This window comes from Ruditapes philippinarum, unplaced genomic scaffold (assembly GCF_026571515.1).
Source record: "Ruditapes philippinarum isolate M1 unplaced genomic scaffold, ASM2657151v2 ctg3233_1_1_1_1, whole genome shotgun sequence".
NCBI lineage: Eukaryota > Metazoa > Mollusca > Bivalvia > Venerida > Veneridae > Ruditapes > Ruditapes philippinarum.
In genome coordinates, this window is record NW_026856972.1 from 48,047 (window position 1) to 69,888 (window position 21,842).

General features: G+C 32.3%; 1 protein-coding gene across 1 annotated transcript in view; it reads left to right on the forward strand.

The window, feature by feature from the left end:
• The window catches only part of LOC132748319 (uncharacterized), a 44,870-nt gene extending 40,465 nt beyond the window's left edge, over positions 1-4,405 (forward strand). The window contains exon 5 of the mRNA XM_060737891.1: positions 2,037-4,405. Coding sequence (XP_060593874.1) covers positions 2,037-3,027 — 991 coding nt within the window. The 3' untranslated portion in view covers positions 3,028-4,405. The remainder of the gene's footprint in view (positions 1-2,036) is intronic.
• Positions 4,406-21,842: the final 17,437 nt, after the last annotated feature.

Sequence of the window (21,842 nt, forward strand, 5' to 3'; positions counted from 1 at the left end):
ATTACTATACCAATTGCTATATAGAAATTTACGTTCGGTTGAAATGGCCAATGGGTAACCATTTTCAAAACTAAAATAATACACCAAAATCAAAAAGCTTTCAGAAAATAAATATAAACTCATTTTTGTGGACTTCATGAGCCTTTAATAGCATGTTAACCACCCTGTTAAATATGTATTAATTTAAATCTGGAAAAACAAAACAATTTTGATTGTCGACAAATAAGAAAAATATTATTAACAGCTTCCGGAATAACTTTGAAAATCCGGGATTCTCGCAAACTCAGCTACCCTTTCTTATGTAATTAGAAAATAAACGAAGAGTTCAGTCAACAATGGGTATAAAATTAAACAAAAACTGGTCTTTAAATTTCACATACCCCTAAAAATGAGTGCTGGGGAGACAATCAAAGTTGAGTCCCCCATGGGGTTTTATCATTCTCCAACTGGGGTTTTGCTCTCCCATATGGCGTTTTACCCCGATTCTAGATAAATAGGAGGTAAAGGTAATGGAAAGATTTGGAAAGAATAAAGAATTAACTTTTAGGCAAGGAAATTATTGTTGAAGTCTCAAATACTTTATTGTGTAAATAAAAACATAAAAAGTAATGTTTGAAAATCCTCCCATTTTCGTTGCGGGAAAAATCCACCCATGGATGAAATCTCCCATTCTGATTATGGGGGGAAAGTCCCATGTTGATACATGGGAGAAAATCCCATTTCTGATAATGGGAGATAATTCCCATTACTTACAAACGGGAGAATATGCTACCTATGAGATGTGACGCTAAAAATGTGTACAATATGCAATAATAATATCACATCCAAATAACAGATAAAATGGCGCGTGATACACACCCAATAAAAATTTAAAAAAAAGATCATTATAATAATAATTATGATGATATAATAATAATACAAATAATAGTTATAATAATGATGATATGATAATATTTATAAATAAATTTATTAATAATAATAATAATAATAATAATAATAATAACAATAACAATACAAATAAAATAGAAATATATAAAAATAAAATAGAAATAATAATAATAATAATAATAAGACAAGCAATGGCATTTTATCTTGGAATATGACGGGAATGAATACAAAAAAGTATCATATGTAACGAATTAATGAACAATATCCATTTAAATTAAAAAGTTTCCAAAAAGCTTTGATGACCACAAGCTAAAATAACAAGTCTTCCCGGTTTTGAATTATTTGATTTCTTATTTGATTTTATTACATACCAATACCGCCGTAAGTTTTTTTGTTGTTGTTTTTTTGCAAAAAAAAAAAGATGTTGATCACTTCGTTTACTTGTAATAATAACCTAATAGAAAACAAATTTTTAATATTATTCATATAATGAAAATCAACAAGCAATTCCGATAATGGAAATTGTTTCATTTTTCTGTTATTATCATCGTCGGATGAAAAAATAATAGTGAAATTTTTTTAAGCAACTTAACAAAAATAAACAATATTAATAAGATAAAATGGTAATATGCTCAAAACATATATAACATGCTCTAAAACTAGTATCAAAACGATATAAAATCATGCTTGACTTTCTAAAGAAGTAAATATTTATTTATTTCTAAGGCATAATGTGCCCTTTAATTTAGCGGTTAACAGTTGATATATGACATTGATTGTTTGATTGCTGGAAATAGATAAATAAATGAATAAATATTATATTATTATTATTATTATTATTAATAATAATAATAATAATAATAATAAAAATAATAATAATGATAATAATGATAATAATAATAATAATAATAATAATAATAATAATAATAATAATAATAATAATAATAATAATAATAATAATGATAATAATAATAATAGATCAGTAATCATAACAATAATATTACATCAATAATCATTTATGAGTGTGCTATAAATATTATCGCCAGGAACCGACCGTGTTTTGTTGCAAACATTTTGAAAATGAATATATTTTATTAATGTTTCAAAAATATTTGTGTGAAATGTTAATCTTGTTTTGTTACTTTCAGAGCGGACGGCTCGTTCCCGATCTTTGCTGACGCCATTCAGCCTACGAAATCTACTCAGGCGGATTCGAACACGACAATCAATGCAGCGGCAAACATTTATCCGCCTTTAATACAGTCATCATCAGCTGCAATTGACGTCACAAAGATTTCATCAACGTCATATCTTTCACCGTCCAGGGATAAGATTTCACTTTCACCCATACGAAATATTCCAGTTGAAAAACTAAATATAACATCTGTAGATAATATTAAACCAAGTATACGCCCATCATCATCAACCCATTTAACTTCTATAAAATCTACTCGTGCTTCTTCAGTGACGCCATTAACGACATTACCATCTGCTTTATCATCATCTGTGTCTGCAGCGCCACCTGTCAGACCGCGGGTCATAACACTTGATGATATACGTAGGCAAATTGTTAGAAAATTAGGAAGTGAAGTTGCAAATGGAATGAAAGTGTTCTTTTCACCACCTGTAGATGCTGGTCAAACGCCAAGACCAGTTACCCAGAGACCTCATGTAGGCAGATTACCCGTGGCACCTCAAAGACCGGAAGTCCCAAATACTCAGTTTGTCTCTGTAAGTAATATCTTAGATAGGTTTTATCCGAATCCGAACTACATTACACCATTGTTATTTTCTCTGGCTCAGTCAAATGCTTCCGGGTCAAAGACATCGAATGGATGTGATGTCACTTCCGATGAGTTTCGATGCAAAGCGCGAGGAATATATAATCAAAGTCCCGGCATAAGTAAATGGTGTGAAATTAATTGTAGAGCAAGCAATTGTGTAACTTTTATGTGCGAGTGTTCCTGTGAAGATAAAAAGCATAACCAGCAAAACACTAGTTGCCACGCGATTGCCGAGTTCCACGGGGTTGAAGGCATGGATCAGTGGTGCATAGCTAACTGTAAAGTAGGTTACTGCCCGGCCAATACATGTAGTGTTGACGATTGCCTCACTAAATCAACAAATGGTGAAGCGTGACTAGCAACGAACTCGGTGTTGTTATCTGCAACATCGACGCCTCGAACAACAACAACAGCAACATCATCTACAAAAACAACAACAGCGGTTGCACTGCCAATACTTACTGCGAAATCGGTTATGGTATCAAAACAATTAACAAACCCAAGTTTCTTTCCTTTTATGCCTGAAGGGAAGCTACTGTGGTCATCTAAATCGTTGAGGAGTCGTATAAAACCATCGGTTTTGTTCACACCATGAGTTTGACCAATAATTACTGGAAGGATAAAAAATACCGAAAAGGTCACAATGTAGATTAAACGGAAGGAGAACGCTGAGGATGAGATTGAGAATTGGAATTATGAAAACAAACAACAAAAAAGGAGTAAATTCTAAAGCTTAATTTGCATTTAAATAAGCTTGTGAATAAGTGATTAAAATACAAAATAGCGTCAATATTTTTTCGGTATCAGAAAAAATCGTCATTTTTTCAATATTTTGTGACCAGTAAATTAATTTTGGTTTCAGTAATTGATATCATGTTTAGCACAAATAACTCCTTACTGGCAGTTTCCTTATTGTTTCGATGCCAAGCTGCAAAAAACAGGGACAACTTTGACAAAAGTGTTATAACGACAGAATATGTAGATTGACTAGTCTAGTAAAATATTATAATATTCAAAATATACGTCACGTATTTTCGGAATAGTTGAAAAATATACTTATGACATCATTTTGCTATTTCATGAAGGTGTTGCTATTTATTTGTGAGAGAAAAATGAAGTAGACATCTGTCTAGTAGTAATTTATCTTTGACTTGATTGTGAACGATGCATTTACTTGAATTTTGTATACATTTGTAACATACATACGTCTTTGCCAAGATTGCGAACTTTAACTTATTATGTGTGTGCACGGGTTGTCAACTATGTATACAGTGCACAGCTTGGGATCTTTAAATATGTGTTGTGGGCGGGTTTTGAACGAAGCATAAAGTTGTGCCCTTATTGTAATCTATACATGTGCGTGTGTGCCCGGGCTGTGAACTATGCATACATTTGTGCCTTAATTTGTGAACTATACAAATATACATTGAACGTTGGATTGAGCCGCCGTTGCGCAAATGTGTGCCAAAGTTGCAAACAATGTAAACTTTGAATGCATGTTTTCACAGTTTTTTAATTATACATACAAATGTACCTAGTTTGTTAACTGTGTTTAAAGCTTTAATTTTGACATTGCGTTATTAAGCATCATTTATTCATGTAACCATTGTTTGGTTAACGTACATATTTACAATTATTTATTTTCGTTTGCATATTCAAATCATTATGTAACATTCCGGTGATTTGATTAAAAACCAGTGATATAATATATTTATATTAAACATTAATTATCTAATATCGTTAATGGCGTGTTATATATACATTTTGTTGTAGTTTTTACGGAATACACTTCTTAATATATTGCAATCTGACTATGTTAGAAGTGATAGACTAAACGTTCATATTAGTTCCTGTTAATTATTAACCTGTATCGCATGTAACATTTTGCTAAATGGGCCAACGCATTACACCTGACGGGGTTCGAACTTGTAAGAATTTGAAGGATTTATAAATGACGTCACACAGACGTCATCAACGTCCTATCTTTCACCGTCTAGGAATAAGATTTCACTTTACAATATACAGTATAATTATTCCAGTAGAAAAAAAAACTAAATATAATTGTGTTCATACTAGGTTAACGTATTTACAATTTATCTATTTAGTTTGCATAATTATTCAAACTTTATTGTAATTTTAAGTCCGGTGATTTTGGATATGTAATAGTTATCAGCTTAAATGAGATAACTCCGCCGAAGTATCAAAGTAGAGTTTTATCTCTTCCCAGTCAACGGCTTCTAGTAAATTGCAGATCGTTGATATCAAGGTCAATATTTTACTGGAACTCGAAGAGGCACTTGTCGTTGAAGAATTTTTGTTTCACATTGAAAGTTTTTTTTCTAATACAAACAAAAATCAATTTTTATTATACATTAAAGACTGCCAAAATTATCACAGGATGCAAAGATAGAGTCCTGTAAGAACTGCCAACACGATAAAAAATTGTTTGCATGCTCAAGTTTGATGGAGTCTGTTCATAAACGGAAGTGGCCCCCGCCCGTGTTGCCTTTATTAGTAACGGCACCAGAATTACCACTGTTTATCCCTGCATTATCGTAAGATGCCACTTAAAGTATCTAAGATACTGGAGTATATATGCATCTCTTAGCTCAAACAGATGAGGTGGTTTTGATCCCCTGGTTTTCGTTTTGAAGTATGTAACATCTAGGTTAGCCAAACCAGCTTTCGTGTTTCAGCAGAATTGAACATTCAACATATAATGGTATTTTTTTTAGTCCCCTACCGGTTTACCGGAGGGGACTTTAGGTTTACCCTCCGTCCGTCTGTCCGTCCGTCCGTCCGTCAGTCCGTCCGTCTGTCCGTCCGTCAGTCCGTCCGTCCACAAAACTGGATCCCGCCATAACGCAAAAAGTACTGAAAATATTTTTATGAAACTTGATATATGGATAGATGGCAGTATGGAGATTATGCACGTCTTTTTCTTTTCTTCCTATGTTGAAAATTCTGGTTGCTATGGCAACAAATAGACTGAAAATATGGCAAATTTTACACATAACCTGGATCCCGCGATAACGCAAAAAGTACTGAAAATATTTTTATGAAACTTGATATATGGATAGATGGCAGTATGGAGATTATGCACATCTTTTTCTTTTCTTCCTATATTGAAAATTCTGGTTGCTATGGCAACAAATAGACTGAAAATATGGCAAATTTTACACATAACCTGGATCCAGTGATAACACAAAAAGTACTGAAAATATGTTTATGAAACTTGACATATGGGTAGATGGCAGTATGGAAATTATGCACATCCTTTTCTTATCTTCCTATATTGAAAATTCTGGTTGCTATGGCAACAAATAGACTGAATTTCAAGATTTCTGATTCTAGTTTTTAAGTTTTTTCACTATAAGTTCTTTATTTCTTAAGGTATTTTCTTCAAACTTTAAATATAAGTTGCTTGTCATCAACCACATTATATGTGACAAGGTTTACATTTCTAGCACAAAATTTATCAGAATTACCTCCCTTGAACTTAAAATGTTCATGAAAAAAACATTTTTTTTAATAACTTCTTTTTTTGAATGTATCTACTTCAAACTTCATATAAATGTTTCTTATTATCACTCAACATTTGTGAGTGTTCAATACTCTAGCAAGACTATTTCCAGAATTATGCCCCTTTTGAACTTAGACTTTTTTTTTTAGAAATTGGTTATTTTTACTCCAACTTCTTCAATCATGATAGGATTTTAAAAATGTTATATTTTGATAACAGGGATGTTTAAAAAATAACTTTAGAGTGTCCGTCAGTCTGTCTGTCTGTACATAAAAACTGTTTCCTGTGATTACTTTTAAATAACTTTTTTTAACAAATTTACTTAAAATAGGAACATAAGTGAATGGCCAATGCCCTTCAGAATGTTGCTTGGGCTCTTACCGGTAGGGGACTTATGGATTGCTTGCAATACTATGATAATTGCTTGTTTAATTTAAAAACATCCACATATGTGTTCATACAGCGGAACAGAGTTTAAAGTGCTTAGCGATATTGCTATTCCTTGAGTTTGGGAGTGTGATCCCGAACTTAAAATACCCGTGTTCTTACCATTGATCTATTTTTTAAATAACTGTTGAAAGAACCTACATTATAGATCCTCAACATCGTTTCATTACATCCCTTTAATTGATACGCAACTAGTTTAATATATATTTTACGTAAAGTTGATGATTAAATTACCTTCGAAAATCAATTAAAGGGAGCTAATCAAAGATGGGACTAAATATGGCATAGCAACGAAACTGTTTATAACAAAATAATCATTGAATTGGAAGCAAATTATATCCACCGTGTAGAGACAGAAACTGAATCACTGTAACAGTTTCATTAATACACGGATTGACAGTTTCCGAACTAGCAGACGACAGGCTATTCTTATCAACAGAATTGCGAGTAAAGATAACCTAAAACGTATGTAAAATGGTCTGACTTGCGGTAGGTTTAACCGTAAATTTAAATACATGAAGTGTCAAACAATGTGTTGAAATATATACTGAGACAAAGCTAAGATCACAAGCTTTTCATTGGTGTAACAAAATTAAAATCAGACATTAAATCTCCCGAAACTAGCGGTTTAAAAACTGCTAAATGTGCATTGTTTTGCATTAGAGAACGATTTTACTCGAACCTAAGGGAAACAACTCTTGTTTTTTCACTTGATATACCCCGGTTATTTACGTAGTTCATATAGAGACTGTCAATGGGTGTATTGTGTTACGGTATTTAATTGTTCATAGCTCTGTAGGAAGTGACGCCTTACAGTATTGAATTCTTATTTTCTCTTTGAAATGATCCAGGGCAGTGGCGTAGCTTCCTATAGGCACTGTAGGCACGTGCCTACACTTTTTTCTCAGATATGGAAAAATTGAATTGCCAAAAATGCAATAAAAAGTGAAGGGGTTGGTGTGGTTGAAGTGTTGGCCCTTTAGATATAGAAATGATAAGTCATCCTATTTGAAAAAAGATGAATTCGAGTAAATTCGTTTTATCTTCTTTCATATAAGCAAATGTACGAAGTAGTTCTGTTACGAACCGCAGCGCTAGCTAACAAAACTAAGAGACAGATGACGTCACATCAAAGTTTTTGAGCGCTTAATTTCAAAATGTAAATAAAGCAAAAATGGCCGACCAGAATCCGCAATATCCGGATATCGGTAGTGTTAGCTTTAATGCAAATGATGAGGAATCAAAGAGATGTCTTCTGAACCAAGCTTGGGCATCGTGTTTGTCATATCCTTTTCCCTTTAGGTAAGCAAGATTTTATAATTATTTTGTAGATTCTAAATTAATTATTTGATTCAAACACCGTGTATCCTGATATGATGCTCGTCCAACGTAAGGCTTGATTGTTTTCTATTTATCTTTAAACAAAATACATAGCAAAGTCGAAACAAGTTCACCAACTGGATCTGGAATAATTTTCGACGTGAAACATAGTTTCTTTAACAATTCAAGAATTGTTTTTACCTATATATATATAATTGAATATCAATTTAATTGTAATGCTGCAATAGCGCAGCGGTAGAGCATATCGTCACCTTGGCGCAAAAAGTACTGTAACTGACATTTTTGAAATTTTACAGGAGACACAAAAAACTGATTTGTTCATTTTGAGTAAACCCTTTTAATTCCAGACAATAATGTTCAAATATCATAAATAAGTAGTATTAAATTGGTTTTAAACATTACAATTATTCATTTATGGATAAAAAGTAATTAGACATTCTTCTACACTTACATGACTTTTTGCACTGTGATTTTAAACGCAAAAAGTGATGTAAGTGCACTTACCATAGTTTTTGCACTAACTTTAACTTTAAGTATCGAAGTTACTGCATTGCATAGACATTGAAAGATGTTTATTACAAACAAATTAATTGTAAGGTTTGTTTAAAATAGGTCTTTGTGGATTATGAACCATATTTAATACATTAAACATATGAAAGGAAGTTTAAAAACTGAATATTTTAAAATTAATTTTAAACATTAACAGTAAACCCAAAGCAGTGTATTTTTTTTAATTTCAAAGTAAATGTAAGCATTAATCACAACAAAATTACATGAAAACCGCAGACTCACTTGATTTAAGTCTGTACAATTGAGCAATAATGAAAAGTGCAACATCCCTCACGCCCCCTAGCACCGACTTAAGCTGTACTCAATTTTCAACACTTAAAAGTGCTGGAATCAATGATTACAGAGGACCAGAAAAAACATAACAACACTGAAGTGAAGTACGTGACAACTTATTAATCATGTTTTTTTTACTGTTGTCATTTTCTAATGATACAGTTTATTTATGTATTTGTTTTAAAAAGGGGTATTTGGAGATCTATATATCATAATATCTATGTCTCAATAATATCCAATCATCACAGGGACGTAGACTTTGAGATTTAGGATAAAACAACTATGAATCCTGAACTTTTCAGAACATTTTGGTTGGATGAAGTCGAGATTTTTGATGAACCTCCTAAGAATTGTCCAACATATCCTAGTGAGATCCTTTTATATTCCTTTTATATAGATGCACCACATTAGACTTAACATACTAGCAATTATGGTTTTGACCAATATATTATTGAAACAGATTACATGCCTTTGTCTGCCATGTTTTTATAGAAATTAAAATAGAAAAGATACACCAATGTTAGCTGTTAACTGTTTCTTTCCAGGGCTATAAACAGTGAAAATGCAGTTACATTTTTATAATACAGTTGTCCTTATATAATGCAATAAGAATGTAAATCTTTTAAGCAACTTTTATCTTTATTTTTATAATAAATAATTGAGTAAACAATTGAAAAAAAAATTACTAAGAGCTGTCATCAATAGAAATGATATTGATGTGAATCGTTGATAATTTTTTGTTGATCAGTACACAGTTTAGAAAATCGATAATTTTGATTTAATTATTGAATGTCTAGAAATTATGAAAATTCAACCAAAACATAATTATGCAGAAGCATATTTCATGGCAGTGATGACAAAAAATTGTTTGCAAAAATCATGCAAAATGGGCATTTGTTTGAAACAGGACACATTTATGAAAAGACCATGTTTTTACTGAAAGCATGAAAAGAATTAAGAGACAAGTAGTACGTAATTATCAATATATCTGTGTATCATCAAAATTTTTTCATCTTATTTCATCTTTTTCCACCGAATCAATGACAGCTCTTATATTACTTGAATCATTTAGAAATATCAACAAAATTTGAATACTGAAATATTCCTAGCTATATTGTTTGTTGTTAAATTAAAATAAAACATTTTCTTTAAATGTTAGTTTTCTAAAGTAGATTTATATATATAAAACTTGTATTTTAGAAATAATTTTGCTATTTAATAATGCAGTAGTGAAATATTTTAATGCAGTTACAATACTTTTTGCATCAAATTATTTTCAACTTATCTGTATAAACATTGGCGCAAAAACTCATGTAAGTGTACTTACTGTAGTTTTTGCACCAACAAATTCTGAAGTTGCACTTACATTTTTATTTTTATGCCAAAAAAGTCTTTTAATATCAAATTCAGCTTCTAAACTTCAGAGACTGGTGAAAGTTTGTATTTCTAACCAAATAATGACAAAAAGTGATTTTCTCAAAAAATGTCAGTTACATTACTTTTTGCTCCAAGGTGACGATATACCTTACACGCTACCGATGCGAGTTCGATTCTGCGGCACGAATTTTTTTTTTTAATTTTCTTTTTTATTCCTTTTTTTCTTATATAGTCTATTATAGTTTTACTAATCGAAATAAATTTTCATTTATTTTGGACGCTTTCTTAGTAATTCATATCATACTATCCAATTGCCGTTTCGTCTAAAATCTATGACATACTATCTCAATATCACTTATATAATATAACGACTAATTTGATTTTTTTTTAATGTTAAACAGGACATTCGGGAACAAGCAACGTAAACTAAATGGCAAATGGTTGATGGAGAAGAAATGGCTGCGGTATTCAAAATCTAAAGATGCCGTGTACTGTGTGAACTGTTTGGAGGGAATGATGGTCGTGAAAAGACTTTTACATCTGGCACGAGCGACTGGAAGAACCTTTCATCGTTACTGAAACGTCATGCAAGCGAAACCTGCCATATAAATGCTTCTTCTAGAGCTGAAAGCTATCTGGATATCCAGTCTGGAAAATGTGAGTCTATCAATAAGAAATTGTCAGAGTCTTCAAGAATAACAGTAAATAACAATAGGCATATCTTGAAAAGAATAATTGAAATAATAGTTCTTTGTGCAAAGCAAAACATACCACTCAGGGGCCATACTGCTGAAAATAGCAACTTCGACGTGATACTTACTGCGTTTGCAAAAAATGACGAAATACTGTCTGATCATTTGGCTAGTGCACATTATAACGCCAAGTATACTTCCCCTGATATTAAGAATGAACTCATAGGAATTTGTGCTGAGCATGTTAAAGAAAAGATAACAAGCGCCTGTCGGAACTGTCCCTTCTATGCAATAATAGTAGATGAAGCTACTGACAAATCAACCAAGGAACAACTGTCGCTCTGTGTAAGATATGTTGATGATAATTGTTGTGTAAACGATGAGTTTTTGGGTTTCGTTGAATGTCCTTCAATAAAAGGAACTGACCTTTGTGCCAACATTTTGTCATTTCTTCAAGAGGTAGACCTTGATATTTTAAAAATCCGCGCACAATGCTATGATGGAGCATCTAATATGTCGGGCAAATACCGGGGTGTTCAAGCACTGGTTCGTGAAAGATCGCCACATGCCAATTATGTCCACTGCAAAGCCCACTGCTTGAATCTTGCGTTGGTACACAGTTCAAACATTCCGTGTGTGCGTACGATGATGTCTACTGTTCAAGACATCAGTTTTATGTTTGACTATTCTGCTAAACGTCTTAATGCCTTCTGTAAAGAGTTATCTCAAGATACCGCTGCAAGAGCAGAAATGGAACAAAGAACCAAACTGCGAACCTTGTGTGAAACAAGATGGTCAAGTCGTGCAGATGCCCTAACGACATTCAAGAACGCATTTTCAGTTGTTGTACATGCCCTTGAAACTCTGCAAGAAGACGGAGATGACAAAGCAGGGCAGTATCTGGGAGGGATTCTCAGATTTGATTTCATTATAGCTTTAATAGTTGCAGAACATTTGTTAAGCTCAACTGTTGCCCTTACTAACCTCTTGCAAAAAGAAGATAATGACCTGCTTCATGCAGTAGAAGAAACCAAAGTTGTTGTTCAGCTATTGCGCAATGAGCGGAACGACGCAGAACGTATGGGATGCTCTCTATGACAAAGCTTCCAATATCGCAGCAGAATTCGACATTCAACCTTCAAGGCCTAGAAGAGCTGCCAGGCAAAATCATCGAGCAAACCCAGATGTTCACACAGTGTCAGATTATTGGAAAGTCACATTGTTTTATGTATTTCTTGATCATCTGGTACAGGAAATCGAATCTCGTATCTTAAGTAACCAAGATCGTTTTGCTGCACAGTATCTTCTACCGAAAAGATTACATCAACTTCAGGTTGAAATGCTTCCCGCCATATACGCTGCTTATGCTCCAGATATCGACCATACATTTGAATCGTTCAACAATGAAGTCGCGAGGTGGAAAGTTCGTTGGAATATTGCTGAAAACAGGCCGGTTCGTCTACAAGAAACGCTCCAAAAAACCAACAAAGACCTGTTTCCCTGTATTTACAACATTCTCGCAGTTCTTCTTACAATGCCTCCGACATCAGCATCATGTGAACGGTCGTTTAGCGCAATGAAACGAATTAAGAATTATTTAAGGTCAACCATGAGAACAGAGAGAATGTCATCACTGGCAATCCTACATATTCATAAGGACATGGATGTTGATATCAGCAAAATTATCAATACATTTGCCTCTAAGAAAGGAAGAAAACTTGACTTCTTCTGAAAGAATGACGTACTCATAAAATAAAATTCGCGCGAACGATTCGTTCAAATTTCAATATTTGATATCATTACTGTACACAAACCAAGGCACAGGAGTGTATGAAAGACATTTAATGAAAATAATATTACACTTTTTTACTGTAAACCGTTGATAATTAATGGAAAATTAATATCGTGTTGATTCAATACTAAATTTTTTGAACTCGTGGAAACAAAAAACAACAATAATTATCATGCTCTCCAGAGCTCGCATAATATGATGTTTTATTCAACTATTTAAATAATTTAAATTTAAATCTTCATTCAATATCCTCTATTTTACATGCTGAATTATTATTTATTAGGAAAATTATTGAAGAGGTACCGTACTAATTGAATTGCTGAATGTATGTACGGCTTAGACTGTTTCATTTGATTGACTTATTTAGTTGATAAGTTTTGCCAATATATATAGGTAGAGGATACATTCATATACATTTATTATGGCATTTGAAGCTGTTTGTGTGTCAATATATTTTATCAGATGTCATTGGTATTTAAATTGTGTGTTCCAATTATATATTTGGCTAACATTATTCACTGTGAATGTGACTGATTTTTTCCTATATGCAAATAAATTTTCACGTTAGCGCAGATTTGCATAAATTTGTTTATTAATTATAAAACAGTCTTTGAGCCAATCAATTACTATTAATCCGACGTTATACCGAAATAAATTACAATATTTCAAAATTAAATATTGCATATTTTGCTTAAACGTCAATTATGATAATTTGAGATTTGCCTACAGTATATGTATTGTTAAGTTATAATGATTAAACGTTTAAGTATGGGCATAATTATATTGATGGGAAAAAAGAGTTTTCAATCTAGCAAAAATGCTGCAAAATTATCTCTTTTAATTCTTCTGAACATGCCTTAAAATACCTCAGAATGCAGCTACAGCAATGTTAATTTTCAAAAATTTTCGGGGGGGGCATGCCCCCGGACCCCCCTAGAAATAGTCCCTACACATTACATATTTTCAAGCTACGCCCCTGCAGGGTTCGAGCCCTGTTCAATGTTTTCTCACCCTGTGATATTTTGCACTCAGCATGATAACGTGATAAAACCCCGAGACGAATTTAACACTGCTTTCTGATCCCTTTATAAATTTGTACACGTATTTCAATAATGATAGTGTGCTAAGTAAGCATTGTTGCCTGGCTGTACACTGTTGTTTTTAAATATTTTCTCATTTTCGTAAATTGTTATTCTTATTTGTTATGGATATTTTCGTGTATTCATTTAGAATATTCGCCTTATATTTAACTTACAAAAGTATATTAAGTGTATTTGTCCGACAAAAAATACTAACGCATATTGTGAACTTCATATAAATATTAACAATAATAAATATAACAATCATATTATTTTAAAACATTATACATGAATATTTCAGAAATTGAGATTGAAAAATCAAGTGCTCAATGAGTAACATTAAAATTTAAATGGATATTTCCCCGCGTTGTTTTGATAAATAACCATATGATCTTCCGGATTTATTTATTATTTGTTTGTGAAATTCAGAGTGCAAAGCACTTGATATTTGTTTTTCTTTAGATGAACATTTTCGTCGGTTGATTAAAATAATATAAAAAAAATCCGAATTTCATTTTATTATCGTGTCTATATATTATCATTATATACATGTATATTGTAAGATTGGTTATTAAACTTTCATGTTTACTTTAAAAAGATACATGATTTTGTATTTTGTGCAAATTTGTGTGCGTTTAAGTTATGTAAGTAGAAAATCACCTTATTCTTAATTTTAAATGAATATTAAATTTTATATGAAACTTATAAAAAAAATAAAATTTATATCTATGCAATATTTATCTTTTATTATCTTTTATTTTATATTGAAATGTTTGGGTTTACTTTGGAATATCCTCTTGATAGTAAATATAACATATTTCATAACAACACAGCTTGTTGCTATGTCATCTGACCGGATGTTTTTTCTTTTATTTACATGCGCACAATCTACGCATTTACATGAAGATCATGATATAAGATGAGCTTTAACATGATGTTTAACTGTTCTGAGGTTAGTGTACATTTAGTTTCTCATTGACCGCCATACAGTGACCTTATTGTGGCTCAAAATTCATATCTTTGGCTAATACTCCGTGTAAAATGCATGGAGGTAAATTATCACCACTTTGTGCTTCAAAATTTAACCCTTTTAAGGGACTCCACTGAGGTTTAAAAGATTTGAATTTCTTACATAAATGATATGGGGCACTTTAAACAGAAATATATATGCAAAGATAGTTAAGAAATATACTTTGAAATAAATTAAAAATCGTATTTTTATGCCTTTCTTCGCCCAATTTGAGTGAAAAGCGTTTAAACGCTTTTCTTTTTTGGTCATTTTTAAAAATTTGAATAATTATTCTGGAAAAACGAAGTGCACGAATGATCTGAAATTTTGCACAAAGATAAGTGATCTTCACCTACATCAAATGGTACATTTATCTGGATTTTTTTCAGTCCCATCATGTCAAAAAACCTCAGTAGAGTCCCATTAAGGGCATACCTGGTGACATTTCCGGGGTCCGTACTCGACAGCGAATGCTGCTTTTTGTGCCCTCATTAAGCATAAACTACATACATGCTGTCTCTTTTTTTGTAACTGGCACCTTCTAGTACCGTCCAATCAAATCGAGCCTGCAACATTTTCAATATTGCCATTTTCACAGTATATAAACAGGTTTACTTCCTGTTATCGTGAGAAAAGTTTAAATTTAGATATATAGGCTCCCAGAACAGGGACAGTGATGGGAAGTAGCACGTGTTCGTAATGATAAATGGCAAGACCTGGTACACATTGATTATATTGGCTGGCAAGATTGATTAAGGTGATTTCGTTTTTAAATAAATTGTCACAGTGTTTTTTTGGGCGTTCTTTATTGGTTCTTTTTCTAATCAACATTATAATCATGTTGGAATTGTTTACACAATGCATTCTGGGATATGTCAGAAAGCTTAACAGGCTATGAACACAAAACATTTTCAATATTCGAATATATTTTTACTATTCGAGTTCATTGCTGAACAAACTAATTAATACTTTGAGAGGGATTCTGTTATTTGATTGTTTCGTCAAAGCATATGGCAAATCCAATTCCCTTTTAAACAAATAAAATCATCCCTTATGAGGTTAAATTTGAACTGTATGACAAATTCAAGGAAGGATTTGTTAATTAAGTATCGAAATTCACGACATTTTCGGTTTAAATGGATCGCATCTTTCAATTTAGGAATTATAAAAACATTACAAATCAGGTCCTAACTTCACGTAAAGTGTACATCTTTAGTCGCCCCGCCGAGTTCAACTGTTTCAATGACTTGTTTGTGCAGAATAAGACACATACAATAAAAGATGTGTAAATTGTTTAATTAAATCAGCAGGAAATACATTAATACATAATGCTTTTGGTTCATACCTATTATACTGGTGTATTCATATTCACTTTTGTCACAATGTCAAACATATCGTTCAAAGATTTTAATTGTTGTAACCTTAAACCTCTTCAAACGAATCAGCATCTGTTAAAGCCTAACTAAAAAAGTGCTTTATCGATGATTTAACGATCTGATGAATCCCCCCTGTGGTGGGAATTTTACAAGGGACTTCGTTCTTCAGATGTCATTTGCATCATAAAGGCGTTTTTAACGGACATATTTTTTGTAATATTTTTTCGATATGATATTTTTTTGTGAATTCTGTGAATTTCATAGAACGTTTAGGATATTATGCATTTTGTGATTTAAAATCGCAATACTATGATAACTGCTATATTTTCATAACAAATGCGATCAGTGATCACATGTGTCGCCTCATGATGGCCAATTTTATGTTGCAGCTTCAGTGTAGTGGAAGACACAAAATGATTAACAGGGCAAAACATGTTATATATTCAAGGGCGATAACTCAGTAAAGACGGACAGACGGACGACGGAGAAGTGATCGGAGTAGTGGCGACATAAATTCCTGTAAAGTTAGGATGAAATTGCCCCAGTAGTTTATGAGGAGTAGTGCGGACAAGTTTTGTGACAGACGGCCAGACAGACAAACAGACCGTGCACAACTAGACTTGGTACTGATCATTCCTGTAAAGTTTGGATAAAATTGCACCAGAAGTTTATGAGGAGTAGTCCAGACAAGCTTTTGTGTATCTGGCAACACACAGAAAAACACCTTTTTTATCAAAGGGCCGTAACTCGGCCAAAAATCATTCCACCAAAAAACTTGTGCAATATGTGCAAGGACTTGAGCTACAGATCAATCCTGTAAAGTTTCATTGAAATTGCATTAGTGGTATAAGAGAAGTAGTCCGGACAAACTTTAAAAATAAGAATATTAAAGGGCCATAACTCTGACAAAAATTATTGAACCGGAAAATGCTGATAATATGCACAACTAGATTTGGTACTGATCATTCCTGTAAAGTTTGGATGAAATTGCACAAGTAGTTTATGAGGAGTAGTCCGGACAAGTTTTGTGACAGACGGACAGGCAGGCGGACAGACAGACGACGGAGAAGTGATCCCTTTATGTCGCCACTACTCCGTAGAGGCGACACAAAAATGAACTTGCAGCGTCCATTTTTATCATACATACTGTGAACTTAATTAATGACAAAAAACCGCTAAGATTATCATTTCTTTAACAAATGACTCGATTAAATAAACCTTAACTGTGTCTTAACTCTGATGTCCAATATAATACAGGGATGTTGGAATAATTGCTAAGTTCATTCAATAAACATTGTCTTGTTTAAAAATTTTGTCTGCAGATTTTTAATGACTGTAATCAATTGCCCGCCTTTTCGAAGAAAAAAGGGGGATATAGTAATAGTCCGTCTATTAGTTGATTAATTATTTCCCTTTAATCATAATTGACACATTTATTTCGGAAAGAAATTGAGGAAAGTCATCATGTTAAAGGGATACTAGTCATATAGTCAAGTATATCTTCCTTGCAAGGGTAATCACCCTTCGATCAGACAGCAATATGTATTTATTTATAGTACTGCACGTTTGTAACGTCAATTTTCATTGGATAATCATGACTTTTATATAGTTTTATATACACGCCTGCTGTCGATTCATGAATAAATCTTTTTTCTCTAAAAATGATTCTTGCAGTATTATAAATTGGTTATGAAGATTGTTCACAGGTATAAACGGCTCGGGTTATTTTTACAAATAGCCGTTTATATAGGGCCATATAACTTGTCAACTATCTTTATAACTAATAATATAAGACAAAATATGAAATATGGTCTGTTATTTCCCGCTATATATTAAATACGCCACGGAGTTTGTCTTTATAATGGAAAAAAGGAACAAAATAATGAAATAAAACAATAAATAATATGACATTCAGTTGGCAAAAACTTTTTACGTAAATATCATAATTTAATCATTCCAATCCGAGCTTGGTATTGTTCTTTTTAACATAGAAAATTAAACATTCAAGAAGTAGTCGGAATCTGTACGGAGGCTTACACTTTAACAACAACAACAACATCGGCATTTTTTTAACATTGTTAGGTAAGGTAACGTTTTCTTTTGAGGAAAGCAATTTAAACGACCAGCCTTAACAACCAATTCAAATTCGCATTGACTTGATGAATTGGTGTTATATAGATCTATTTTGTTTAGATTTGTATTAAAACTTCGTGTTAAAGCATAATATAACATAATAACATAACTTTATCTTTATCTTGGTTAGTTAATCTTTTAGCAAACTAAGTAACAGTAGCCATTGAGTCCTATATCTTTCTTAAAATAAAATAAGGATCTGTTCAACAAGCGTATGTCTTAATTTGTTTATCTTCAAACCAGGTGTTTTAAATCATGTTAAGTGTATTGATCATTTCAAGCTAAAAAAAAGTGTGATCTACCAGCTCACTTTGTTAATCTGAACAATGCTTTAGACGGTATAAATAGGGTGAGTATGTTAACAAAAACTGAATACACTGCTACGATATATGTTATATGTGGAAGTGACATGTTAGCAACAATTGAATATACTGCGACTGAATATACTGCTTTAGACGGTGCTAGAGGATTGAAATAATTAAGTTTACATAGATTAAATATACTGCTTTAGACGGTGACAGAGGATTGAAATAATTAAGTTAACATAGATTTAATATACTGATTTAGACGGTGCTATAGGATTGAAATAATTAAGTTTACATAGATTAAATATACTGCTTTAGACGGTGACAGAGGATTGAAATAATTAAGTTAACATATACTGAATATACTGATTTAGACAGTGCTAGAGGATTGAAATAATTAAGTTAACATAGATTTAATATACTGATTTAGACGGTGCTATAGGATTGAAATAATTAAGTTTACATAGATTAAATATACTGCTTTAGACGGTGACAGAGGATTGAAATAATTAAGTTAACATATACTGAATATACTGCTTTAGACGGTGCTAGGGGATTGAAATAATTAAGTTAACATAGATTGAATATACTGCTTTAGACGGTGCTAGAGGATTGAAATAATTAAGTTAACATATATTGAATATACTGCTTTAGACGGTGCTAGAGGATTGAAATAGTTAAGTTAACATAGATTGAATATACTGATTTAGACGGTGCTAGAGGATTGAAATAATTAAGTTTACATAGATTGAATATACTGATTTAGGTGGTGCTAGAGGATTGAAATAATTAAGTTTACATAGATTGAATATACTGCTTTATACGGTGCTTGAGGATTGAAATAATTAAGTTAACATAGATTGAATATACTGCTTTATACGGTGCTAGAGGATTGGAAAAATTAAGTTTACATAGATTGAATATACTGATTTAGACGGTGCTAGAGGATTGAAATAATTAAGTTAACATAGACTGAATATACTGATTTAGACGGTGCTAGAGGATTGAAATAATTAAGTTAACATAGATTGAATATACTGATTTAGACGGTGCTAGAGGATTGAAATAATTAAGTTTACATAGATTGAATATACTGATTTAGACGGTGCTAGAGGATTGAAATAATAAAGTTAACATAGATTGAATATACTGATTTAGACGGAGCTAGAGGATTGAAATAATTAAGTTAACATAGACTGAATATACTGATTTAGACGGTGCTATAGGATTGAAATAATTAAGTTAACATAGATTGAATATACAGATTTTAGACGGTGCTAGAGGATTATAATAATTAAGTTAACATAGATTGAATATACTGCTTTAGACGGTGCTAGAGGATTGAAATAATTAAAGTAACATAGATTGAATATACTGCTTTAGACGGTGCTAGAGGATTGAAATAATTAAGTTAACATAGATTGAATATACTGATTTAGACGGTGCTAGAGGATTGAAATAATTAAGTTAACATAGATTGAATATACTGATTTAGACGTTGCTAGAGGATTGAAATAATTAAGTTAACATTGATTGAATATACTGATTTAGACGGTGCTAGAGGATTGAAATAATTAAGTTAACATAGATTGAATATACTGATTTAGGTGGTGTTATGTGTGCGAGAGCCTTCATTCAAATTTATTCAATTAAAATTAGATGATAAAAAATGATATAAGCCTGCTTTTATTTTCTCATACTAAAGAAACGGCACAATATTGCCTATAATAATAGTTTGCAGAGTCTCTTCCAGATGTTTCTTTGACCTTTTTTACTAAAGAAAGTGTAGGAAAATATTTAGTGTTGTGAAATCTTTCTATAATTTAGTAGTGTTCGTTTACAGTACGCATCAGACTGGTCCCCTGCGCACTTCTTGGATGGGAACTAAATGGGACAGGGGTTTGCCTAAAATACGAAAGTGAGATTTTTGACGAAAGTAAGCGAAAGTGAGCGAAAGTGACTTTTAAAATATTAATTGTAACGTTTTAATATACTTTTACAATAAAATTGCAGTTTGTAGACGTATATTATTAGAATCTAATTATATTTATTATCAAAAATAATCATAATGATGATTTAATCGCTATTTATTTGCATAATTTCTATACACAAGTTCTTATATCTTCCTTTCGCTTACATTGAAAAATACGAAAGTGACTTATAAAATATACCGTTTAAATTGAAATTATTTTTACTAATATTGCACTAAGTGGACGTATATAATATCAGAAAATGATAATATTTACTTTCAAAGATAATTATTATGATGATTTAATCGCCATTTATTTTGCATAATCTCTATACACAAGTTATATACAGAGATCTTCCTTTCGCTCGCATTGAAAAATACGATTAATATAATTATTTTCTAATAATTTACGTCTACAAACTGTAAGTTTGTTTTAAAAGTCTATTAAAATGTTATAATTACTATTTTAAAAGTCACTTTCGCTCACTTTCGCTCACTTTCGTCAAAAATCTCACTTTCGTATTTTAGGCATACCGATGGGACAGGGAACCAGATTACTGTACGCATGCGCTGTCAAATTGAAGAAAATCAGAATGGCGGAAAATAGCCCCGGATAATATTTTCTCAAAATTTGAAGAAATTGCGGTAAGTATCTTGAAAAGTTTGTAACTAATAGGTAAATTATTTTTTACTTGAATGAAATGTTAACATAACAAGTCAAAAACAATTAACTCGCTAAGGTAAATTACCAATGTTTTATCAATTGAAAACGAAAGTTGGATTTTGGGGAAATTTATTTCCGCGTCTACATCTACATCTACATTGTACGTCGGCGCAATCACACTTGATTATGACGCGACGGGTGGTGCTAGGTCAAGAAAAAGAAATATACAAGAAATGATAGAAAGTAAGAAGAGGTTGGATAGTACAAAGATAGAGATATAGACAAAAAGTATGGCCAGCTATATTTCGCCTCTTCAACCCAAACCTCTCCGGTTACGGTGGCCGCTGCCGGCACAGCCTTGGATATCACTAGTGGGTACTTGTAGCTGGGCCCCTAAGGCGACTTAGAATGTGAGGGCTGATAGCCCCTGCTTGAAGGATACCAAGTCAGGGGCCTCTGCAACGGAGGCAGGTAAGCTGTTCCATATCGTGGCTGTACGAGGGAAGAAAGAGTTCTTGTAGTACGATGTAGATGTTGATGGTAGATGGAACTTCTTTGAGTGGTCACTTCTAGTGCAGCTCGGGGCAGGGGTGAGATAATCGCTGACTGGTATGTCCACA